At 35.8% G+C, this 18802-nt stretch overlaps 2 protein-coding genes across 2 annotated transcripts; one reads left to right on the top strand and one right to left on the bottom strand.

Moving 5' to 3' along the window:
• The first annotated feature begins 10541 nt into the window (after nucleotides 1-10541).
• On the top strand, nucleotides 10542-11184 carry LOC145137316 (histone H2B.3-like). Its single transcript, XM_079071466.1, has one exon. It carries the CDS (start codon nucleotides 10622-10624, stop codon nucleotides 11039-11041), a length of 420 nt encoding a protein of 139 aa, XP_078927592.1. The 5' UTR covers nucleotides 10542-10621; the 3' UTR covers nucleotides 11042-11184.
• Nucleotides 11185-11963: 779 nt separating this feature from the next.
• LOC145136912 (pyruvate kinase 1, cytosolic-like) lies at nucleotides 11964-15893 on the bottom strand. Its single transcript, XM_079071016.1, has 16 exons — nucleotides 15700-15893; nucleotides 15528-15624; nucleotides 14924-15021; nucleotides 14664-14819; nucleotides 14485-14562; nucleotides 14213-14344; nucleotides 14052-14132; nucleotides 13883-13954; nucleotides 13715-13804; nucleotides 13489-13633; nucleotides 13317-13405; nucleotides 13133-13228; nucleotides 12965-13032; nucleotides 12579-12678; nucleotides 12417-12476; nucleotides 11964-12320 (listed from the first exon to the last, which is right to left on the bottom strand). The coding sequence occupies exons 1-16, from the start codon at nucleotides 15766-15768 to the stop codon at nucleotides 12168-12170; spliced, it is 1584 nt and encodes a 527-aa protein (XP_078927142.1). The 5' UTR covers nucleotides 15769-15893; the 3' UTR covers nucleotides 11964-12167.
• Between the last annotated feature and the right edge of the window lie 2909 nt (nucleotides 15894-18802).

Here is an 18802-nt window from a genome sequence, read left to right as displayed (position 1 = left end):
CTTTGGGCTGTTTCGCTTCCAGTGCACCTTTTCATGGCAACAGAAGCATTCAGCCTCTTTAGGGTTGGCAGAAAGAGTGACAAAACCACTTTTGGTTCTATTTGAAGAGGAGCCATCAAGAGACTGTCCCTTGGTACCCTTCGAAGGGCTCTTCCTCTTCTTCCCTTTACCTTGCTCGATAGCCATAACAGGGGCGGTGGTAGGAGTAGAAGTAGTAACAACTGATTTACCTTTAAGACCACTTTCGGCGGTCTTCAAAAGTCCTTGAAGTTTGCTGAGTGTGACCTCCTCCTTGTTCATATGATAGGTCATTCGAAATTAATCATAACAAGAAGGTAAGGAGTGCAATATGATGTCAATTGCCAACTCCTGGGGGAAGTTCACATTCAACTTCATCAGACGGTCCACAAACCTTTGCATTTTCTGCATGTGGCCCGTAATGGGTTCACCATCTTTCATTTGGGTTGTTATCATGGAGGAGATTATTTCATATCGCTCTTGACGAGCACTCTGATGGTATCTTTCCATCAGATCCTGGTGCATCTCAAAAGGATAAAAGTCCTCATAGGACTTTTGGCGCTCGACTGACATAGTGGCCAACATGATACATGCCACTTTGGTAGCATCTCTCTCATGTGCCCTAAAGTCAGCGATCTCCTCGGGAGCAGCAGTAGACTCATCAAGATCCTTCAGCTCCTTGTCGAGGACATATTCCTTGTCCTCATAGAGAGTGACCATCCTTATGTTACTAATCGAATCATTGAAATTAGTCCCATCAAAGATGACTCTCCCACAAAGGTTCATGAAAGATAAGGAGTCGGTAGGGTTTAAGCCAGAAGCAACATTGTTGGAAGACATCTGAAAAAGAAGAAAGACAAGTTTAGATTAGATATAAAGATAGTCCTTAATAAGACACCCAAATGTAATATTAAGGCTAGGACCCAACACAATATTTTATAACTTAGAAGAGGGATGTCGTAATCCAAGCTATAAAATATTTGAAGGTAGGTGAATGACGATTCACCAATTTCCACCATGAAAAACGAAATGTATTATTAGGTTTTAATTGGTTTTGAAACTCCTAGATTATTTTGAGATTCATTGAACTTTTCAATGGCATGTTTTAATCTCGAATGTGCCCTTCAAGTTTTGTGACTGGGATGCCGAGGATCACAAAACAAGGTGTGAATAACCATGCAAATTACTTGGTACTCTTAATGGTTATCACCTAATCGATGTGTCGGTTAACCACACGCGCTCCACCGATCTATGATAAACCTTAATCCACCCTTTGCCAACCTTGTTAAATCCAAGTTAGTGTGCCGGTTAACCACACACGATCCACTAACGACTTAAGCAAGGTGCAAAGTGTAATTTTATGGTTTAGCACCAAATTCACATTTTCCTAAAGTAACTAAGATTGGGAATTTATGAAACATTTAGTTACTTTATAATAATCATTATACTTTTAATGAGAATTAAAGTTATTGTCCTACCCGTTCGGCTAACGACCCTCCACCAGTCAAGGAAGCGGTGGGTGAGAGTGGACACCCATTAAGCTGCCACTTTATAGGCAACAACCTTATACCCCCCTTATAGACCGACTTCGTGAATGAGGCCTACTAACGGTAAAACGACTTGATCTTATACATATATATATTATTAACTTATAATACTATAAAGTATAAGGGTTGAATTTTAACTTTTAAAACTCTAGGGGTTGGAACTAAAGTTTTCTAAAATTACTTTACATGTTCCAAAACTTGAGGGCAAGTTTTGTAACTATTCAAAACTTTTCAACTTCATAACTTATGAGTTAATGGTTTATTAAAATGAAGACTCCTCATTTTATGTAACCTATGTGCTCTTTAATGGACTTTAAAATAAAGACTTTTGGTAATCCATAACTCGAGGACAAATTATGGATTCCATTAAAACACATAATGATCAAGAATTAACTAACAAACAATTTTGCAAATAATTCCTATGATCTACCAAACTCATAAGTGTATGAACATTCCTATCAATAATTTCAAGAATCATATAAACACATATAAAACTTGAAATTTTGATAATAACCATTGTAAATGAATTAGCATAATCATTACCACATCAAAAATAGGTTTTATAAGCCCAAAACAGTATAGGGTAATGATTCTATTCCATTTCCAGTTGCAAAACTCGAAAGACTGCACTCTGGGCCTCATACTCGTCGAGTGCATGAACCTACTCAACGAGTGGGATGAATTTATGCATGGACTCGTCGAGTACCCCCATGGACTCGGCGAGTTCACTCGGCAGAATGCATATTTTTCGATTTTCTTCAACAATTTGCATCAAGTATCAAGAAAACAAGCTTAGGCTCTGATACCACTGAAGGGTTTTGAGCATTCTAACACTCCTAAAGTGTACATGCAACCCTAGAAACCTTGGATCTATGTTTTACTAAGATACATGCAAATTTGATTTTTCCAAGGTTCTTAACCTAATTAGCATGGCATGGGGAACTTGAAACATAAAAGCTAGTAGAAGAACATACTTTTCTTGTTGCTTGGATTCCTTGAGAACTTTGTGAGCCTAACACCCCAAATGTGACGCCTCAAGTGTTTCACACAACACCACAACTCTTGGAATAACTTTGAGATAAGTACACAAACACTCAAAATCGGCTAGCCCTCTTGTTCTACACTTAGTGCCGATTTTGGTAGCCCATGGGGTCCTTTTATAGTTGTGTCACAAGTAGGGTTACACCATGTGTCACACCCCCGAACCAGACGGCGGAAACGTCCGGGGGCTCGTGTGACTAACAATTGAATAATCATCACAATGAATATACATGAAGCATAACACATCCATCACCAACATTACATATTACAACTGGCATTGTTTACATCAAGTACATTGTTATAATACATAAGTTTTGATTGTTAAGAGTACGATAAGTGTTGTTACATAAAACGAAACCATACACATTTGCATATCTTCCAGCTTAACGATTACCTGAGAATACAAGTTATTTTGAAAACGGTCAACATATATAATGTTGGTGAGTTCATAAGTATGTTTGTGTAAAAGTCTTTGTATATTTCATATAAACCCAGAAAATCCGATATTTTCTGTAAACTGTCTGAAAATATTGTGAAAATCAAGTATAAATGCATGTGTGAATTTCATAGTTATAGTTTATAGAAGAGTAGTTTAGTTTCATTGTATTGTGAATAAGTGATAAGTGTATATGAATAATTTCCCCCAGAAAATCCGATATTTTTTGTTTTATAACAATGTCTAAATGTTTATATCGTTGTATAAGTTATTTTGTATTGACACGATCAAATAATTTATCTTCGAAAGTTTACTTTAGGTATTGAATCCCTATATAAGCCGTTATAACCATGCATGATAATGACTAGGTCGCCCGTCTTGGTATTTTTCCAAATGCCGGTCTTGACTAAGGATGTTGTCGCCCTAGACTGGCCTAGTCTAGCTGTAGCGAGCAACTAAGGCGTGGGGGGGTCACCCCGTATAGATCTATACACAAACTCCCGCTTTCCTACCAGGAAACTCTGATTATAACTACAAGCTACGATTGTACACTCAGTGGTGCCAACCGACAAGTCTCACTAGATTCTTAACCTCTTTTTGTATTATGTTTAATGTTTACGTATTTGTGAGATGCTTTTGTATTCGAAAGGTACTTGAATACATTTACGGAGTTTTATGATTACATAAGGGTATCGTTACGGCTTACTAACACATGAAATTTCCATTCCAAGCCCTATTAGTGTGTAACCAGGCTACAAAGGCCCAATCACATGTAAAAGGGTAATTTAGGCCCAATAGGCATGTAAATGGGCCACAAAAGCCCAATAAACATGTAGTCCATAACTTAGGCCCAAATTAACATGTAAGTGGGCCACAAGACCCAATAAACATGTCATGGAACACATTGGGGTCATTTCACACATTCAATTGGCCCTAAGGGCCCAATGGCCAAGAAATGTGAATATTTGGGCCCAATAAATAGCTTTTGACGTATTTCGTTCGTTTGTTTGATTCGATTGTTTGTTTTAGTTCGAGGCTTAATAGATTGATGATAAAAGCTTTCATTTTGTAAAAATGACATTTTTGGCCAATAATACTCAAATCTTTAATTAAGGCCCAAAGTTTGTAAAAATGACACTTTAGTCCATAATTTATAAAAGTTTGCAATTTTGTCCCAAAAGTCTGTAAATTTACAGTTTTGACCCAAAATGTTATAATTTCACATTAAACACTCTGTTTCGCAGAAAATTACATTTTCGGTCCCTTGTTTGTAAAAATTTACATTTTCGGCCCAATTTTGGAAAACTTTACATTTTTGATCCAATTTGAAAATAAATGACATTTTCACCTCTAAACTTGGTTTATTTACATTTATGACTCAAACTTTGGCCAAATAACATTTTTACACCTCAAAACCTCATTTTTTTCGCAAATTGGGCCCATAGGCCGTGAGGCCCAAAGGTTTGACCCAATAAGCTTAAATTTGCAATTTTGACCCCTTTAAAAGCATGTTTAGCATAAAAATACCTTTTTATACATGTAGGGCATGTTTGGCCCTTTTGAAAACAGAATTTTCACTTTCTACCCTTATCTTTTGTTTTCTTGACAATTTTGGCCTTTAACAAGGTTTTTGTTGAATTCTTTTGCATCTTAAACATGTGTTCACCTTTGGCTTGATAATATGATATATATAGTGTTGTAGTTCTTAGATCTTGATTACATAATGCTTAAAATTTCGAGATTCACTAAGATCTAACACATTTTTACCAAATAAACTAAGGATTCACACAAAACATGCATATAACACATAGATCTACACATTTTACTTGTATTCTCCCCCAAAACATGTAAAAACCGAAAACAAGGGGGTATGAACTCACCTTTGCTTTGATGTTTTGGTTTTGAAGAAGAAATGAAGAAGATTTTGGTCCTAGCAAGCTTTCTTGACTAGATTTCGAACTTAAGAAGTTCTAAGAAGCAAAATCACCAATAACTTTGCTTAAAAGAGTGATCTAACAAGAGAATGAAGTTGTAAAACTTGGATGTGTAAAAACTTACCAAGAAGTGATGATTATCTTGTGAAAACCTTCTTGAAACACAAGTAAATTTCGAGATTTTGATGGAAGTAGTAGAATGATTCTTGAGAGTGTTGTGAGAGAGTTTGATGTGTGTGTGTGTGGTTTCCTTCGGCCGATAGTAGAAGAGGAGAGGGGAGAGAGTGATGAAGTGACTATTATGGATACATGGTGGTTTAAGGCCTAGTTACCCTCTAGATAAAAATGAGGTGGCACCTCCCAAAGTCAACCCTCCCTTAATCTCTTATTTTCTCTTTTTTTTATTTTTAAAACATGGGCCGAGATTTTGGGCCAAGAAGAAAGGATAGAGTAGTTTGGGCCCATTCACCTTAGCTAGGATAATTGGATCCTAAGCATATAATTTTTCGGCCCATTGGGCCCTTGGAAGCATTCACGGCCCAATTTGAATACAAGAATGGCTTATGGCTCACTAGGGTTAATTGGATTAGTTATGGCCCAATAAGGCCCATTAGGGTTAGAATGAATCATTCTAGGCCCAAATGGTCCAAATTGTTTTAAAGTTGTAAATTGGGTCCAGTTAGGGTCCAATTAGGGCTTCTAAATCCAATAAAGTTGAATTGGGTGCTTATTGGTCCATTAGGCCCAATAAGGAACTCCTAGCCCAATATGGACTTAAACCATGGATCTTAGGGCGTCAGACTCTTTGATGAATATAGTTGATGAATCTAACTGAGCATTGACTGATATTTACTTATAATATAAGTTTGACAATAGTTGAATGGTTACACAGGAATAGAATTTCCTAGCTAAAATTGTCAGTTGTGACACCATGTAAACCCTAATTGACATGGCTTTTCATTTCCTCCATGATCCATGGGTTTTAACCTCCATGGACCATCCATGGAGCACCCTATGGGTTTTAGCCCAATTCAATAAACCATGGATCATTAGCCCACTATATAAGAATGGATGATTTACACAAATAACCCCATATATTTAATTAGTCTATTTTTTATCACAAAATTAATTCCAAATTAATTATTGATCAATACTAATTAAATAATATTATTAATATATTAGAACTTATAATATATTAATAAACCATAAGTGTCCTTTCTCATTTTGTCTATCCAAGTGTCATGATGCCATGCAACCCAAATGGACCATGCCAATCGGGTCAAGTACATACCATAAATAGTTATGGACTTAGACACCTTATCCAACAACCTCTCCCTCTCTATCAAGGGAACGTACCTTACACGAAACATCTTCGAGAACTTCTCCCAAGTAACCGCAACTCTTTACTCAAGAGTGCAAGCACTAGTCACCAATCTTCACCAATCCTTCGCCCCCAACCTGAGAAGGTTCAGGGCGCATTTGACCTTTTGGTCAGCAGGGCAAGAGCATGTGAAGAAACAACCCTCCACATCAGATAGCCACCTCATCGCTACAATTGGGTCCCAAACCCTATCAAACTCTGGCGGCTTCGTATTGTCGAAGTCCCGATACTGGAAGCTCTCTCCCCTCGAAACCCTGCAGCAGAAACGACAGTGATCTTGCAACAACGGAAACATCAGAAAGAGCAACGTACCGATCATCAAATAACTCAATCATGTCGGTCTTGATAGATCAAACGTATCTAGCATAGACCTCCAGACAGCAGCAGCCACCTCAGTGGCAATGATCTCCCGAATTTGATCATCAGTCAACCATGGCCTTACCTGACCACTCGCTCCAGACCCGGAACTAGATCCTCTCGTAAATACCATACTAAAAATAAACCAGAATATATCAGGAATTCCACAGTACACATTGCTACAATCACGAGACGAGACTAAACCCTTGGGGTTTATGACTTCCTTGTTACGCGTACAGGTCCTATGCGTTTAGTAGTACGGGCCCATACTACCTTCCACACCTACCTGTATTTGCCTCAAGGATCCTCGTAACCGCCTAACACAAATATAACAATTAAGATACGCATACATCCTATCCTCACTCTTTTGTGAGTGGCTAAACATTCCTCGTCTGGATGGCTGCTCACACATATACTCATCCATGAAACTTCCACCAACCCTGCAACACTCGCGTATGCTAATCATACATAACACTAGACCCTATAGACAGTCGAATACTTGATTCTACCCTAAGCCCACAACCAAACAAGAAACATGAAATAAGGCTAAACAAAACATTCTCGTGCTATAAATTTTTAGTTATGTACACATATGATGCATACACTAAACAACTACAATATTGAAGTCAATTTCATACAGGAAGTAACCCTAGGCTATCAGGCATCATACATCAAGCAATTATATCATTCAATTCCCGAAGACCCCTAGCCTATCACTAGTATGTTGTTCTATCATAAAACATCATATCAAATAATAGTGGGGTAACTTAGGGTATACTTTCTTGCTCCAGCTGATCGTACACATCCCATCCTTCCTTGGTTACTCTTGAAAACAATTTCGAAAACCAAATTTTCTAGACTTTTTTTTTAGTTCCCTAGTTTTGTAACGTCCGAGATTTATAAGGTACTATTCATATTTATATAAGGTTAATAGTTTTAAAAAGGTTTGGGCTTAGACCTTCGGGCCCTTGTGATTGGGATGAGGAAGCACCGTACACGGGGCGTACCTTTCCATGTACGCTCAGCGTACTCAAGAGACTGGAACGCGGAAGCCATGCACGTACGCCCAACGTACCACAGGGTACGCGCAGCGTACACATGCAACTCCTAAAACCTTAAAATTTAGGGTTTAATCCCTATATAAAGGACCTTATTCCCTTAGTCTAGCCTCCCTCTTACCTTTAAACAGCCCCCATGAAAACCCTAACCCCTATTTGCGTGTTCTTGTGATTTGGAAGCCATTTGAGAGCATTTTGACGTTGTTTTGGAGTTTTGGAAGAGAAAGAAGTTTGAAGAAGGAGTAAGAAGTTAGAGAGAACTTGTAGATCCAGGGGATTAGCACCATTTCTGACTCATTTGAGGTATCAAGCTTCAAACTTGACCATTGCATGCTTAGTTATAATGTTGGGGTGTTTTTTGGGTCATTTTGACTCCATTGTTGGGGTTTATTGTATGTTGATAGTTACGGACCATAAGAGCTGTCCTTTTGAGCTCTTGGAAGCATTTAGGGTCATAAAAATCGGACATTGATGGTTAAGCCACAACCATGCAAGTGTTTGATGGTCACAAAGTTTGTTTAAGGACTAAAATCATGTTTTGACCCCCATCCATGCATGCAAAGACATAAAGTTTGTGGCTTTATGGATTAGGATGTCTTAAAGGACCTGGATCTATATTTTGGACGTAGGGACTTAATGGATTAAGTCATAAATGAAGTCCCAAGGGAGTCGGCCAGTACACCGAGAGTACACACTGGTACGCCGCGCGTACTGGGTCAACTTCCCGCGTTTGGTCAAGGGCAGCGTACGCCAGACGTACGTGCCAGGTACGTCGCACATACACATGCAGAGTGGCGAACATGGGTTTTTGGGCCTTAGAATTTTGGGCCTGGATGGTTGGGCCTTATGGCCCACTGTGAAGTAGGGTCTTTGGGCCTAGAACTGAGATTTAAAGGATTGAGCCTTTTGGGCCATAATGAGCCACTCAAAATTACTTATTTTGGGCTAAGGATTTATTGGGTTTTCGATAAGGCCCATTTTGAGGAGTTGGGCCCAATTTAGAAAATTAGGCCATTAGTGGGCCTTTAGTGGGCCATTAGTGGGTTTGGAAAGATAAAATGGAATTGGGCTTTGGATATGGTCCAAATTAGACCCAAGGGTAAAATAGTCATTTTACCCTAAGGAGTGTTATGGATTTTGACTAAGTGTTGTTATGATAATTGTAATGACCTAATTTCTCAAAATAAAATTTTCAATTTTAATTACCCAAAATACTTTCCACAAACCATGAAATCCCAGTTACAGTTGTTTTCAAAATTCATATCAATTACAATTTTATTTCAAAACATCAAAGTGTCCCATAAAAACGTCTGAGAGAGTGCACGCCACGCCATCAAACCTTGCCCTTGCCCTTGCCCTTAGGCTCGGATGTACCTGAAACAAATCCACAAACTGTAAGCTAATGCTTAGTGAGTTCCCCAAAGCATACCCCACACACATTCAACATATCATATTAACTATAAAAGCTACATATATCACATAAGCCATGCATACACAAAATATATGATTTATATGTATATGCTAAGGTATTATACGGTAGTGGTAGACGTGAAATAGTCCCCGTTTACCGGTTGAAAGAGACCGAAGGGGTAGGCCAGCACTGAGATATGCTAGGCAGTTACCGGTTGAAAGAGACCGAAGGGGTAGGCCAACACCCAGATATGCTAGGCAGCTATCAGTTGAAAGAGACCGAAAAGGGAGGCCAACACCCAGATATGATAGACGTTGTGTGATTATTTGGTATGTGGTATGATGGGGGTAACTTACTAAGCTTCGTGCTTACGGTTTACAGTTTTGGTTTCAGGTACTTCTTTTTCGAAGGGAGATGAGCCGACATGACTGTAGCGCATCACACCAATATTTTCCGCACTATGATGTTCTTGATGGGTTTTATGTACTCTAACATTCCTATGGTGCACATAAAACCCTAATGCTTTGGATCTAAGTTTTTTCTAATTATACATGCAACATTGTTTTTCCAAAGCATAAAGCCTAAACTAGCATGCAAGGTAACATTTCAATCATAAAAACAGTTAAATGATTACCTTGTGTAGTAGCTTGCTTGTCTTTGACCTTTAGGAGCCTAGCACCTCAACTGTGATGCCACAAATGTCTTATAACAAACCAAGAACAAGAGAATGAACTCGAGTGAGAGGTTTAAGATATCAAAATCGGCTAGCTACAACTTTAGTGTGCATGGGGAGGGGGGGGGGGGGGGTTTAGGGCATTTCGTAAGGCCAAAAGTCCTCATAGGACTTATGAAGCTCAGTAGTCATGGTAGCAATCATAATGCACGACACTTTGGTCGCGTCCCACTCATGGGCCTTGTATTCAACAATCTGTTCGGGAGTAGCGGTTGATTCATCAATCTCCTTAAGCTCTTTGTTGAGAAAATATATAAACAATTTAACCTCATAAGAATCTATTTATCTGAAACCTATTTATCTAAAAATATATTTTGTAGTTTTCTATTTATGAAATAATATATTGAACCTAACCTAATATTACAAAAATTTCAAACATTTATGTTATACCACTTACCATCGTCCTCTCTTTATTAGCACACCTCCAAAACCTTTTTAATGCGGAAAAAAAAACCCGCTGTCAGATTAGCAAAATCCAACCTCAAACTTCAAGACTTCCACACGACTCCAGTCTTCACCGTTCGATAAACATCCCAAATAATCTACGGTCCAAAATCACGATCCGCGTCAAACTACTTCAACCAACCACAACGCGACTTCTACCCTATATATAATAACCCCCAATCAATCAATCTTTCCATCAGCACACAACCCTTTCTCATTTTACAGATCTATCAAACGAAAAACCAAACACCACCGATCGCAATGGCACCAAAGGCGGAGAAGAAGCCAGCGGAGAAGAAGCCGGCAGCGGAGAAAGCTCCAGCAGAGAAGAAGCCCAGAGCCGAGAAGAAGCTTCCGAAGGACGCCTCCTCGACTGATAAGAAGAAGAAGAGGAACAAGAAGTCGGTGGAGACCTACAAGATCTACATCTTCAAGGTTCTGAAGCAGGTTCATCCCGATATCGGAATCTCAAGCAAAGCTATGGGGATAATGAACTCGTTCATCAATGATATCTTTGAGAAGCTTGCTCAGGAGTCGTCAAGGCTCGCTCGTTACAACAAGAAGCCAACTATTACTTCAAGGGAAATTCAGACTGCTGTGAGACTTGTTCTTCCTGGTGAATTGGCCAAACATGCCGTGTCTGAAGGTACTAAGGCTGTAACTAAGTTTACTAGCTCTTAGAGTCGTAGACGTTAGGGTTTGGTACTCTATGCGTCGTAAATTTAGGTTTAAAGTGGCGTCTTAACGTAAAAAACCGAATCGCAGAAGTAGCAAAAGTTTGTAATGATCCGGTTATAAATGATATAATGAATTAAGTTTAATAATTTTGCTTTCGTTGTCACATTCTTTAAATTCGCGTATTTTGCCATAATTTGCTCACATTGTTCATTTTTTCCTCGATTTTGCTCTCGTTTGTTTTTTTCGGTGACTTTTTGTTTACTTTTTAGTTACCAAGGAATTTAATCGAGCGTCTCTGTTGGGTGTCACGTGTTCATAATCGTTGTCCTGTAAAGGTAGGTTTCCTGTTCATGTTTAGATCTTAAAATTAGGGAAAAGCCTCAATTCTATCGTAGTTTTCAGAGGGAGAATCACCCGTTATTAAAGTTGAGGGCTTTGCCCAAATTTGGTCTGAATTTCCCCCATTTTTGTTTATTTTTTTTTAATGTTTTTAAATTGATCAATTTTTTTGTTGCGTTTGTGTTGTGGCATAGAATACAAATGATTTATTTTGTTCCTTTGCGAGATCATTATTGTTGTAGCCGATCTTAAGAATTATATAAAAAACTATTTTTCTGAACTTATATGCTCTGATGATTTAATAAAAATTGTTTCCTACAATCACTACCAAACCTGTATAAGTTATGTACATATCTGATCATATAATTTTTTTTATGAAGTGTTTACCATTACACTTGTTTTTGTGTTTAAAACATATGATTATGATTTTTTTATGCACCGTTAACCATTACACTTGTTTTCAACCAAGTATGATTTTTCCGGTCATGTCTTCTTTCATTTACGTAGAAGTATAGATGCTAAATGATTAAAGATTAAAGTACTTCAGGTTTTTTGTAATTATGGGAAAACTATTGAAGATATGTCATGAACTGCAAAACATAAACTGAATAAAGTCACTAATGAAATCAGAATTCAATACATAAATAAAAAGGAGGCTAGGCTAATTTTGTGGTGGCACAAAAAGAACTTGATCTCAAGCTCTGCCGCCATTTACACTTGATAAAAAAAGAAAAAAAAAAAAAACTTGCTGAAATCGAAAGTTGGCTGGCTATGGCTACTATTAATATTACTAATCTTCAAGCTCAAGGATCTTGACAACAGAATCATCACCAACTTTCTGGCAAACAACAACACGATCATGAGACTTTATCACACCAATGTTCCTTCCATGATCCAGAGCCACTTTCAAAACCGTCTCATTTGTTGCACTTGTGCCTTCCGCCTACATTGATTCAAGTTATTTTTAAAATGGAGTTTTGTTAAGCAGAGTAAGTGTTAGTGGTTATTAAGAAAAGAGTTGAGTTGTTAGTGAACTTACAGGGTGTCGTGGATCTGCAAGCATTGGGAAAAGACCTCTAATGATGAGCGATTGCCTTGCCTATAATAAAATTACCAAAAAACCCACAGGATTAGTTGCCTTGAACAACAATATAGTTTGATTTAGTAGAAGAGTAGATAATATGATTACTTAGTTAGTTACCTCAAAAGCACCAGTAAATGTCCAACGAAGTTGATTTGTCTTCAACCTTGGAATAACAACAGATAGCACAGGCATAGTAGGTCTGTACTTGGCAATTAACCTGCATTTTTCATTCAATTTAGGAGATACAAAACATCATCCATATATTCATTTCAACCAAGAGGGCATGCATTTATGTCTTTTTGCACACACAGAAAAAAAAATATAGAGAGCGGATCCTTTTCCTTTCCTACATGTACTACTTTCTAGGGTAGGATAAAATTCTGCAAATCTGTCCCATTCACATCAGCCCACTCCAATGCACGCTAAACACAATACAACCCGTTCTGTTATGTCCAATCCCCTCTCTCTCTCTCTCTCTCACACACACACACACACACACACACCTTGCAGCTCGTCCAGACGACGTGAAGCAAATGATAACGGATGCTTTCACCTTGATGGCAGCACGCACCTAAAATAGACCACCCCACAAGTTAAATTATTATCTTTAATTCATGATTTAAAAGGATACTATTATATGATTCTTGAAAGTGAAAGTTGAAATTGAGTACCGCAGAGGAAGCAATGGATTCCATGTGGCTCATTGGTTCGCCAACGTATTTAACAGTTTTCTTGAAATACGAATCTTGATTGTACACTTTCTCAGACTGCATACCATTACCATACAATAAATAATATTACAATATCAAAACATAATTTTTTTAAAAAACAAACATTAATGGAAGAAATCAATACCTCACCACAAATTTTACCAACAATAGAGATACTTTCAACAGGGTACAACCCCCTCATTGTCTCTGCACCTAGAAGGATTGCATCAGCACCTAACAAATTTCACAAACATAAACATCATGTCATTCCTTCCTTTATAAACAATTCAGTTGGATATTTAGTTATTTATATTTACCATCTAAAACAGCATTGGCAACATCAGTGGCCTCAGCACGAGTAGGCCTTAAATTATCAGTCATGCTATCCACAACTCGGGTAACAACCGCAGGTTTCCCAGCCATGTTGCATTTGTAAACAGCTGCTTTTTGAAACAAAAACACCTGTTCATAAAATCTTGTAAGCTACCAACTTAGTTTTCATAAATTTGGTTTTTTTATTTTTTTACTTTATATAAAGCCGACCTTCTCTGGTGGAAGGTCAATCCCCAAATTTCCTCTAGCAAGAATAATCCCATCTGCTTCTTGAAGGATTTCATCAAAATTTACTAGTCCCTGCAGTATATGTTACACAGTTTCAAAAAGTTAATACCTTCATTCTTGACATGTTAATATCAAATAAGCATCTCTCACCTCTACGTTTTCAATCTTTGCGAAAATCTGAGTTTGACTTAGGTCACCTAATTTAGAAAGATATTCGCGAGCCTTTAACATAAAAAGAGAATCATGAATCAAATATGGAAAAAGTGGAAACAATCACATGCAATTTACAAATAAAATAAAATGTAAATGTAACGCATACTTGTCGAATATCTTGACCACTGCGTGTGTGTGACAAAGAGAGGAAGTCAACGTTGTTTTTAACTCCCCATGTGCTGATAACCTACAGTTAATCAAAATTTATAAGAGCCATGTAATTTGAAGGATAACCATATTGAATATATTTGAGATGATTTAGTTTACCTCCTTATCTTTATCATTCAGTGTGGGTAGATCAATGTGAACTTGAGAGACATGTAAAGTGTACAATGTCCCAGCAAGAACAGCAGAGTTCTTTATCAGACACACAACATCATCACCTTTCACCTCTGAAACCTGCATTGCATAAGGAAATTTCTAATTAGGAAACAAAGGGATAGTGAATTAACGCGTGGATTTATATAACTTTTGCATATAGAAAGCACTAAGTTTTGTATATGAAATATTATATGTGGCTATTTTTAATGGTGATTTACCTCAAGCCAAACAGATGTTGTTTCACTTCCTGTAAACAAGTATTGGCCAAGGAAAATGGTGTCACCACTTTTTACTGCCTGTATATATCAAAGGTTACTTAAAATTAGATTCATATCACAATGGAAAATAGCTTTGAGTATTTATTATTTGTTATTAAACCTATATAACAAAGTATTACCTTAGCTAGTCCACTGAAATTGATTGGCAAAAGATTTGAAGATGCTTCTTTCTCTTGATCGGGTGTTAGAACAACAAAGGAATCTGCTTCAAGTGGTATAGGTTGATCACTTTTGTTGACAACAAGGAGCTCTGGGCCAGTTGTATCTAACATAACCTGGTTATTTAGGAAAGAACATGAATTCATTAGTCTCTGATATATTTATGCTTATAAAGATAATGTAAGTATGATTCATCAGGTGAACTGGTAATGAAGCTTACAGCACACAGCTTCTTCGTTTTTTTGATAGCGATTTTTAGGTTTTCCAGTGTTTCCTGGTGAAACTCAGCATCACCCCATGTAAAATCAAATCGTGCCACTACAGGCAGAAAAGTAATAAATGTCACAAAAAAAAAAAAAAAAAACTCAAAAGAGGGCGAATCAGTGTCCACAAAGCAGTTGTTTAAATTTATGATGAAACTGTAAGTAAATCTAACAGTATTTAAGACAATCTGGGGAGAAGAATTATGTCAGATTTAACTCGAAGTAGGGTGAAATTTCAACATACAATTCGCAAAAGTAACTTTCCATATTCAGAATCAGAAATATTCCGAGTAAAAGAGAATTAAGATAAACAATTTTATGCGAATTTGAGCAAGCGAAAATTAAGGTCAATTTTTTCTAAATTGAATATCGGTTGCCGTGTTGAAAACTGTCACTATCTTCTCTAAAAAAATAAAAAATAAATAAACAATTAACCAAACGCTCACTCAACAATCAATTTTTTATCAGTTTTTAGTCATGTGTATTATCCTACTACACTTAGACTGTGAACACCAGATCCATGCTTCGGTACGAGAAACTGAGAAAGCAGAAGAAAATTACCAGACATTCCGGCCATGAGACATCGGGAAATAACCTCCACAGATCTCGATTTCGGTCCGAGAGTACCAACGATCTTCGTCATTGAGGGAAAATAACTCTGCGAACGAAGATCACGAGTTTAACAAAGTAATTACAAAAAAGTTAGAATCGGAAAACAACGAAACAAACTTACAGGTCTGGATGGCTCGAGAATCGAGGCCATACGTATCGGTTCTTCGAGAAGCAAGTGATTGGAGTTCATGGTTATGGATCGAAAGTGAAGAAGAAATCAGAAATGCAGAGATGGTGGTTGGTTTTGGTTTTAGGGGAAATGAATTCGAAATGCAAAAGGAATTGTTTATTTAAAGCGAGTGGGGGTGGCGGAGAGAGTCGTTGTATAGTCACTTTCCACCCTTGAACCACCCGAATTTGACCCAAGTTCCAGGTTTTGGCCGTTTGTTTGCGTAAAAATAGTAAACAGTAATAAAAAACAAGGGATGATTACAACAACTAAAAAGAAAAAAGAACAAAAGATAGATATTTTGATACTCTTTTGGTGAAATAGAACTAATATTTTTTAATAATAACTTATTTTATAAAAACGTTTTTTTTAATAATAACTTATTTTAAAAAAATGTTTCTTTTATAAAAACTTTTTTTACGTGCATGTTAATTTTGTAATTGTTTAAATTGAAATGATATTTTTAAGGATGAAGATATGTAAATAAAAATATTCTCATTGGTTGACCTATGATATCACCTATGATATCAGTTATATTATTTAAAATTATTTTAACTTCAATATTAATTTTAATCTCTAGCTAAATGACATTTTTAATAGTTAATTTTTTCTTATACTGTTTATTTTTATTTTTATAAATTTAACTAATTTATTTTCATCCATCTATCTATGACACCCCATTTAATTAGCCATTTTTAAAGACAAATTAAATTTCATTACGAGACTTTTGTTACATTGATTTATAAAAATATGAAAAAATTGTTACATTATAGTAATACGCACGTGTTGTTACTTTATTTATATACACAAAATACAATAAAAGTGTTATGTTATAATTATAAAATAAAAAAACATAATATACTCATCATAAAAATTCTATTTCATAAATGAAATTTCATCAACTATTTAACAGAAGTATCTAATTAATAAAAATAAAAAATATTTAAAATTAAAATATAACTAAAAAGATAAAATATAATATAATTAAAGAAGAATAAGTTGGATATACAAAAACATATATTGACCGATATATATTCAATAATCAATAAAAAAAACTATATTTCACCAATGAATAATCAGCTAGAAGAAAAGTCATATTAGAAATTATATAAGTGGGCTGAAAAGTCATATTAGAAATTATATAAGTGGGCATCTCCATGTGTAGAGTTATACACGAGATAATTTAATTAGTTATGTTAAGTTTCAGATCTAAAAATACACGAGATAATTTAATTATTGTTTTGGTTTTGGTTTTTTTATAATGAACCTTTAATATAGAGATTTTTCAAAGATTTCTTACGTATAAATATGAATCTACACCTTTCATTCTAAGCGCGCCTTTAACTGAAATACTCATCGCTCGAGAAGTTATAAAAATGATTATAAACCGTTTAGTTTTAGTTGAAAAAGGTTTTGAAACAAAATGTGCGGAAAAAGATAATAATGAAGAATTAGGTCCCAAAAGTTACAAAATAAAGTGATTTTTTAAAAAAGCGAGATAATATCCAAACTAATATCATAACATAGTTCAAATCTTTACCATATAACCTGTGGCATTCTAAAAGGACATCATTACCTTCTAATAAACTTCTAAGTCTTAAATCCAAGCACAAGTAAAAATGAGTTAAACAATGAAAATGTCTAGTAAGAATACCCGAGGTTAATTCTTTTTGAGTAAATAGTAATGACAATCATTACATACAAGTCAAACATTCGAAATCAATATAAAACCAACAAAATACCATAAGACTTAATAAACCAATACGTAGAGTGCTTACGACTCAAGTATCCAAAACCTATATGGGTATATGAACCCATGTTCAAAATCAATGACATAATATCCAAAACAATCCAAGAGTTTAATAAGGCATCACTCAAAACTAAATATGTAAATGTTCTAAAATCCAACATCAAAGGTTTAATAACTCATAATCTATAACAAAAAAAATTAATAATTCCATAATCCAAAGCAAATGGTTAAATGACCCAAAATCTCAAATAAAACGTTTAATCTTTCAATAAGCCAAAACGTAAGGAGTAATAAAAAATAAACTCAAATTAAATGTTTAATCTTCCAATAAACCAAAGAATTTATGAACTCATGAGAAGTATACACAAAGCACCACCTTCAATATTTGTCAAAAAAACATAACAAAAAACAACATGAGATAGTTCTACAAACAAATAATACTACTACTAATAATAATGTCTATGCATCTATTCCAACCGAAGTCAATCTCATAAGCCCAAACTCTAAAATAATTATGGCATCCAAAATCAGATTCATAAGTAGTGAGCACAAAACACAAACCCTCAACTTTTGTCCATTTACAAGCTAGGCAATGCGAACCATCACACAATGCCACATAAAGGGTAACGAACCTCACTTGTACACATGAGGGCTTTCTAAAATCTTGCTCATGACCCTATAGTTGGATATTCCACAAAATAAGGAATCCCAAATGTCATGTCTCCATTTAAGTCAACCCAATCCTATTATGAATGCACATATAAGATGCTCCAAAACCATTTCAAAGACTATGCATAGATTTTTTCATAATAATAAATATCTCAAAAAAAGTTTCATGAATGCAAACAAATACCATTACTACACACATAACAAACAAGATCATATTATATTCTTATATTCTCAAAGCTCCAAGTCGTTTTTGTGAGAGAATGTAAGGGAAAATAGGCGACTAATGGGTCTTATAAGTTCCTCTCTCACAAAAACCACTAAATTTTAAATTTGACAAAATAGTCACAATTTTCTCCTAATCTCTATATAAGAATTTTTCAAAAATGGTCATTCCTACCATATTCCATGACAAAAATGGTCATGCTCACTTAATTTAGTCAATTCTCCTATTCAAACCCATCTTTCATAAAATTGTCACTTCTGACTCTTTTCTATAAAATCTTCTAATTATAACAAAGAACCTTGTGTTACTGGATTTTCTTTTATGAAACAATAATCGACTGGGGAGAACTGAAAGCTGTTCGTCATCTTTTTACTCGACCCTATAATTGATTGAGGGGATGAACAAGATAAATA

The sequence above is a fragment of the Lactuca virosa genome, chromosome 9, assembly GCF_052849685.1.
Source record: "Lactuca virosa cultivar CGN04683 chromosome 9, Lactuca_virosa_CGN04683_v6, whole genome shotgun sequence".
Lineage (NCBI taxonomy): Eukaryota > Viridiplantae > Streptophyta > Magnoliopsida > Asterales > Asteraceae > Lactuca > Lactuca virosa.
Note: the sequence above shows the minus strand (reverse complement) of the source record. Positions and strands in the feature narration are given on the sequence as shown.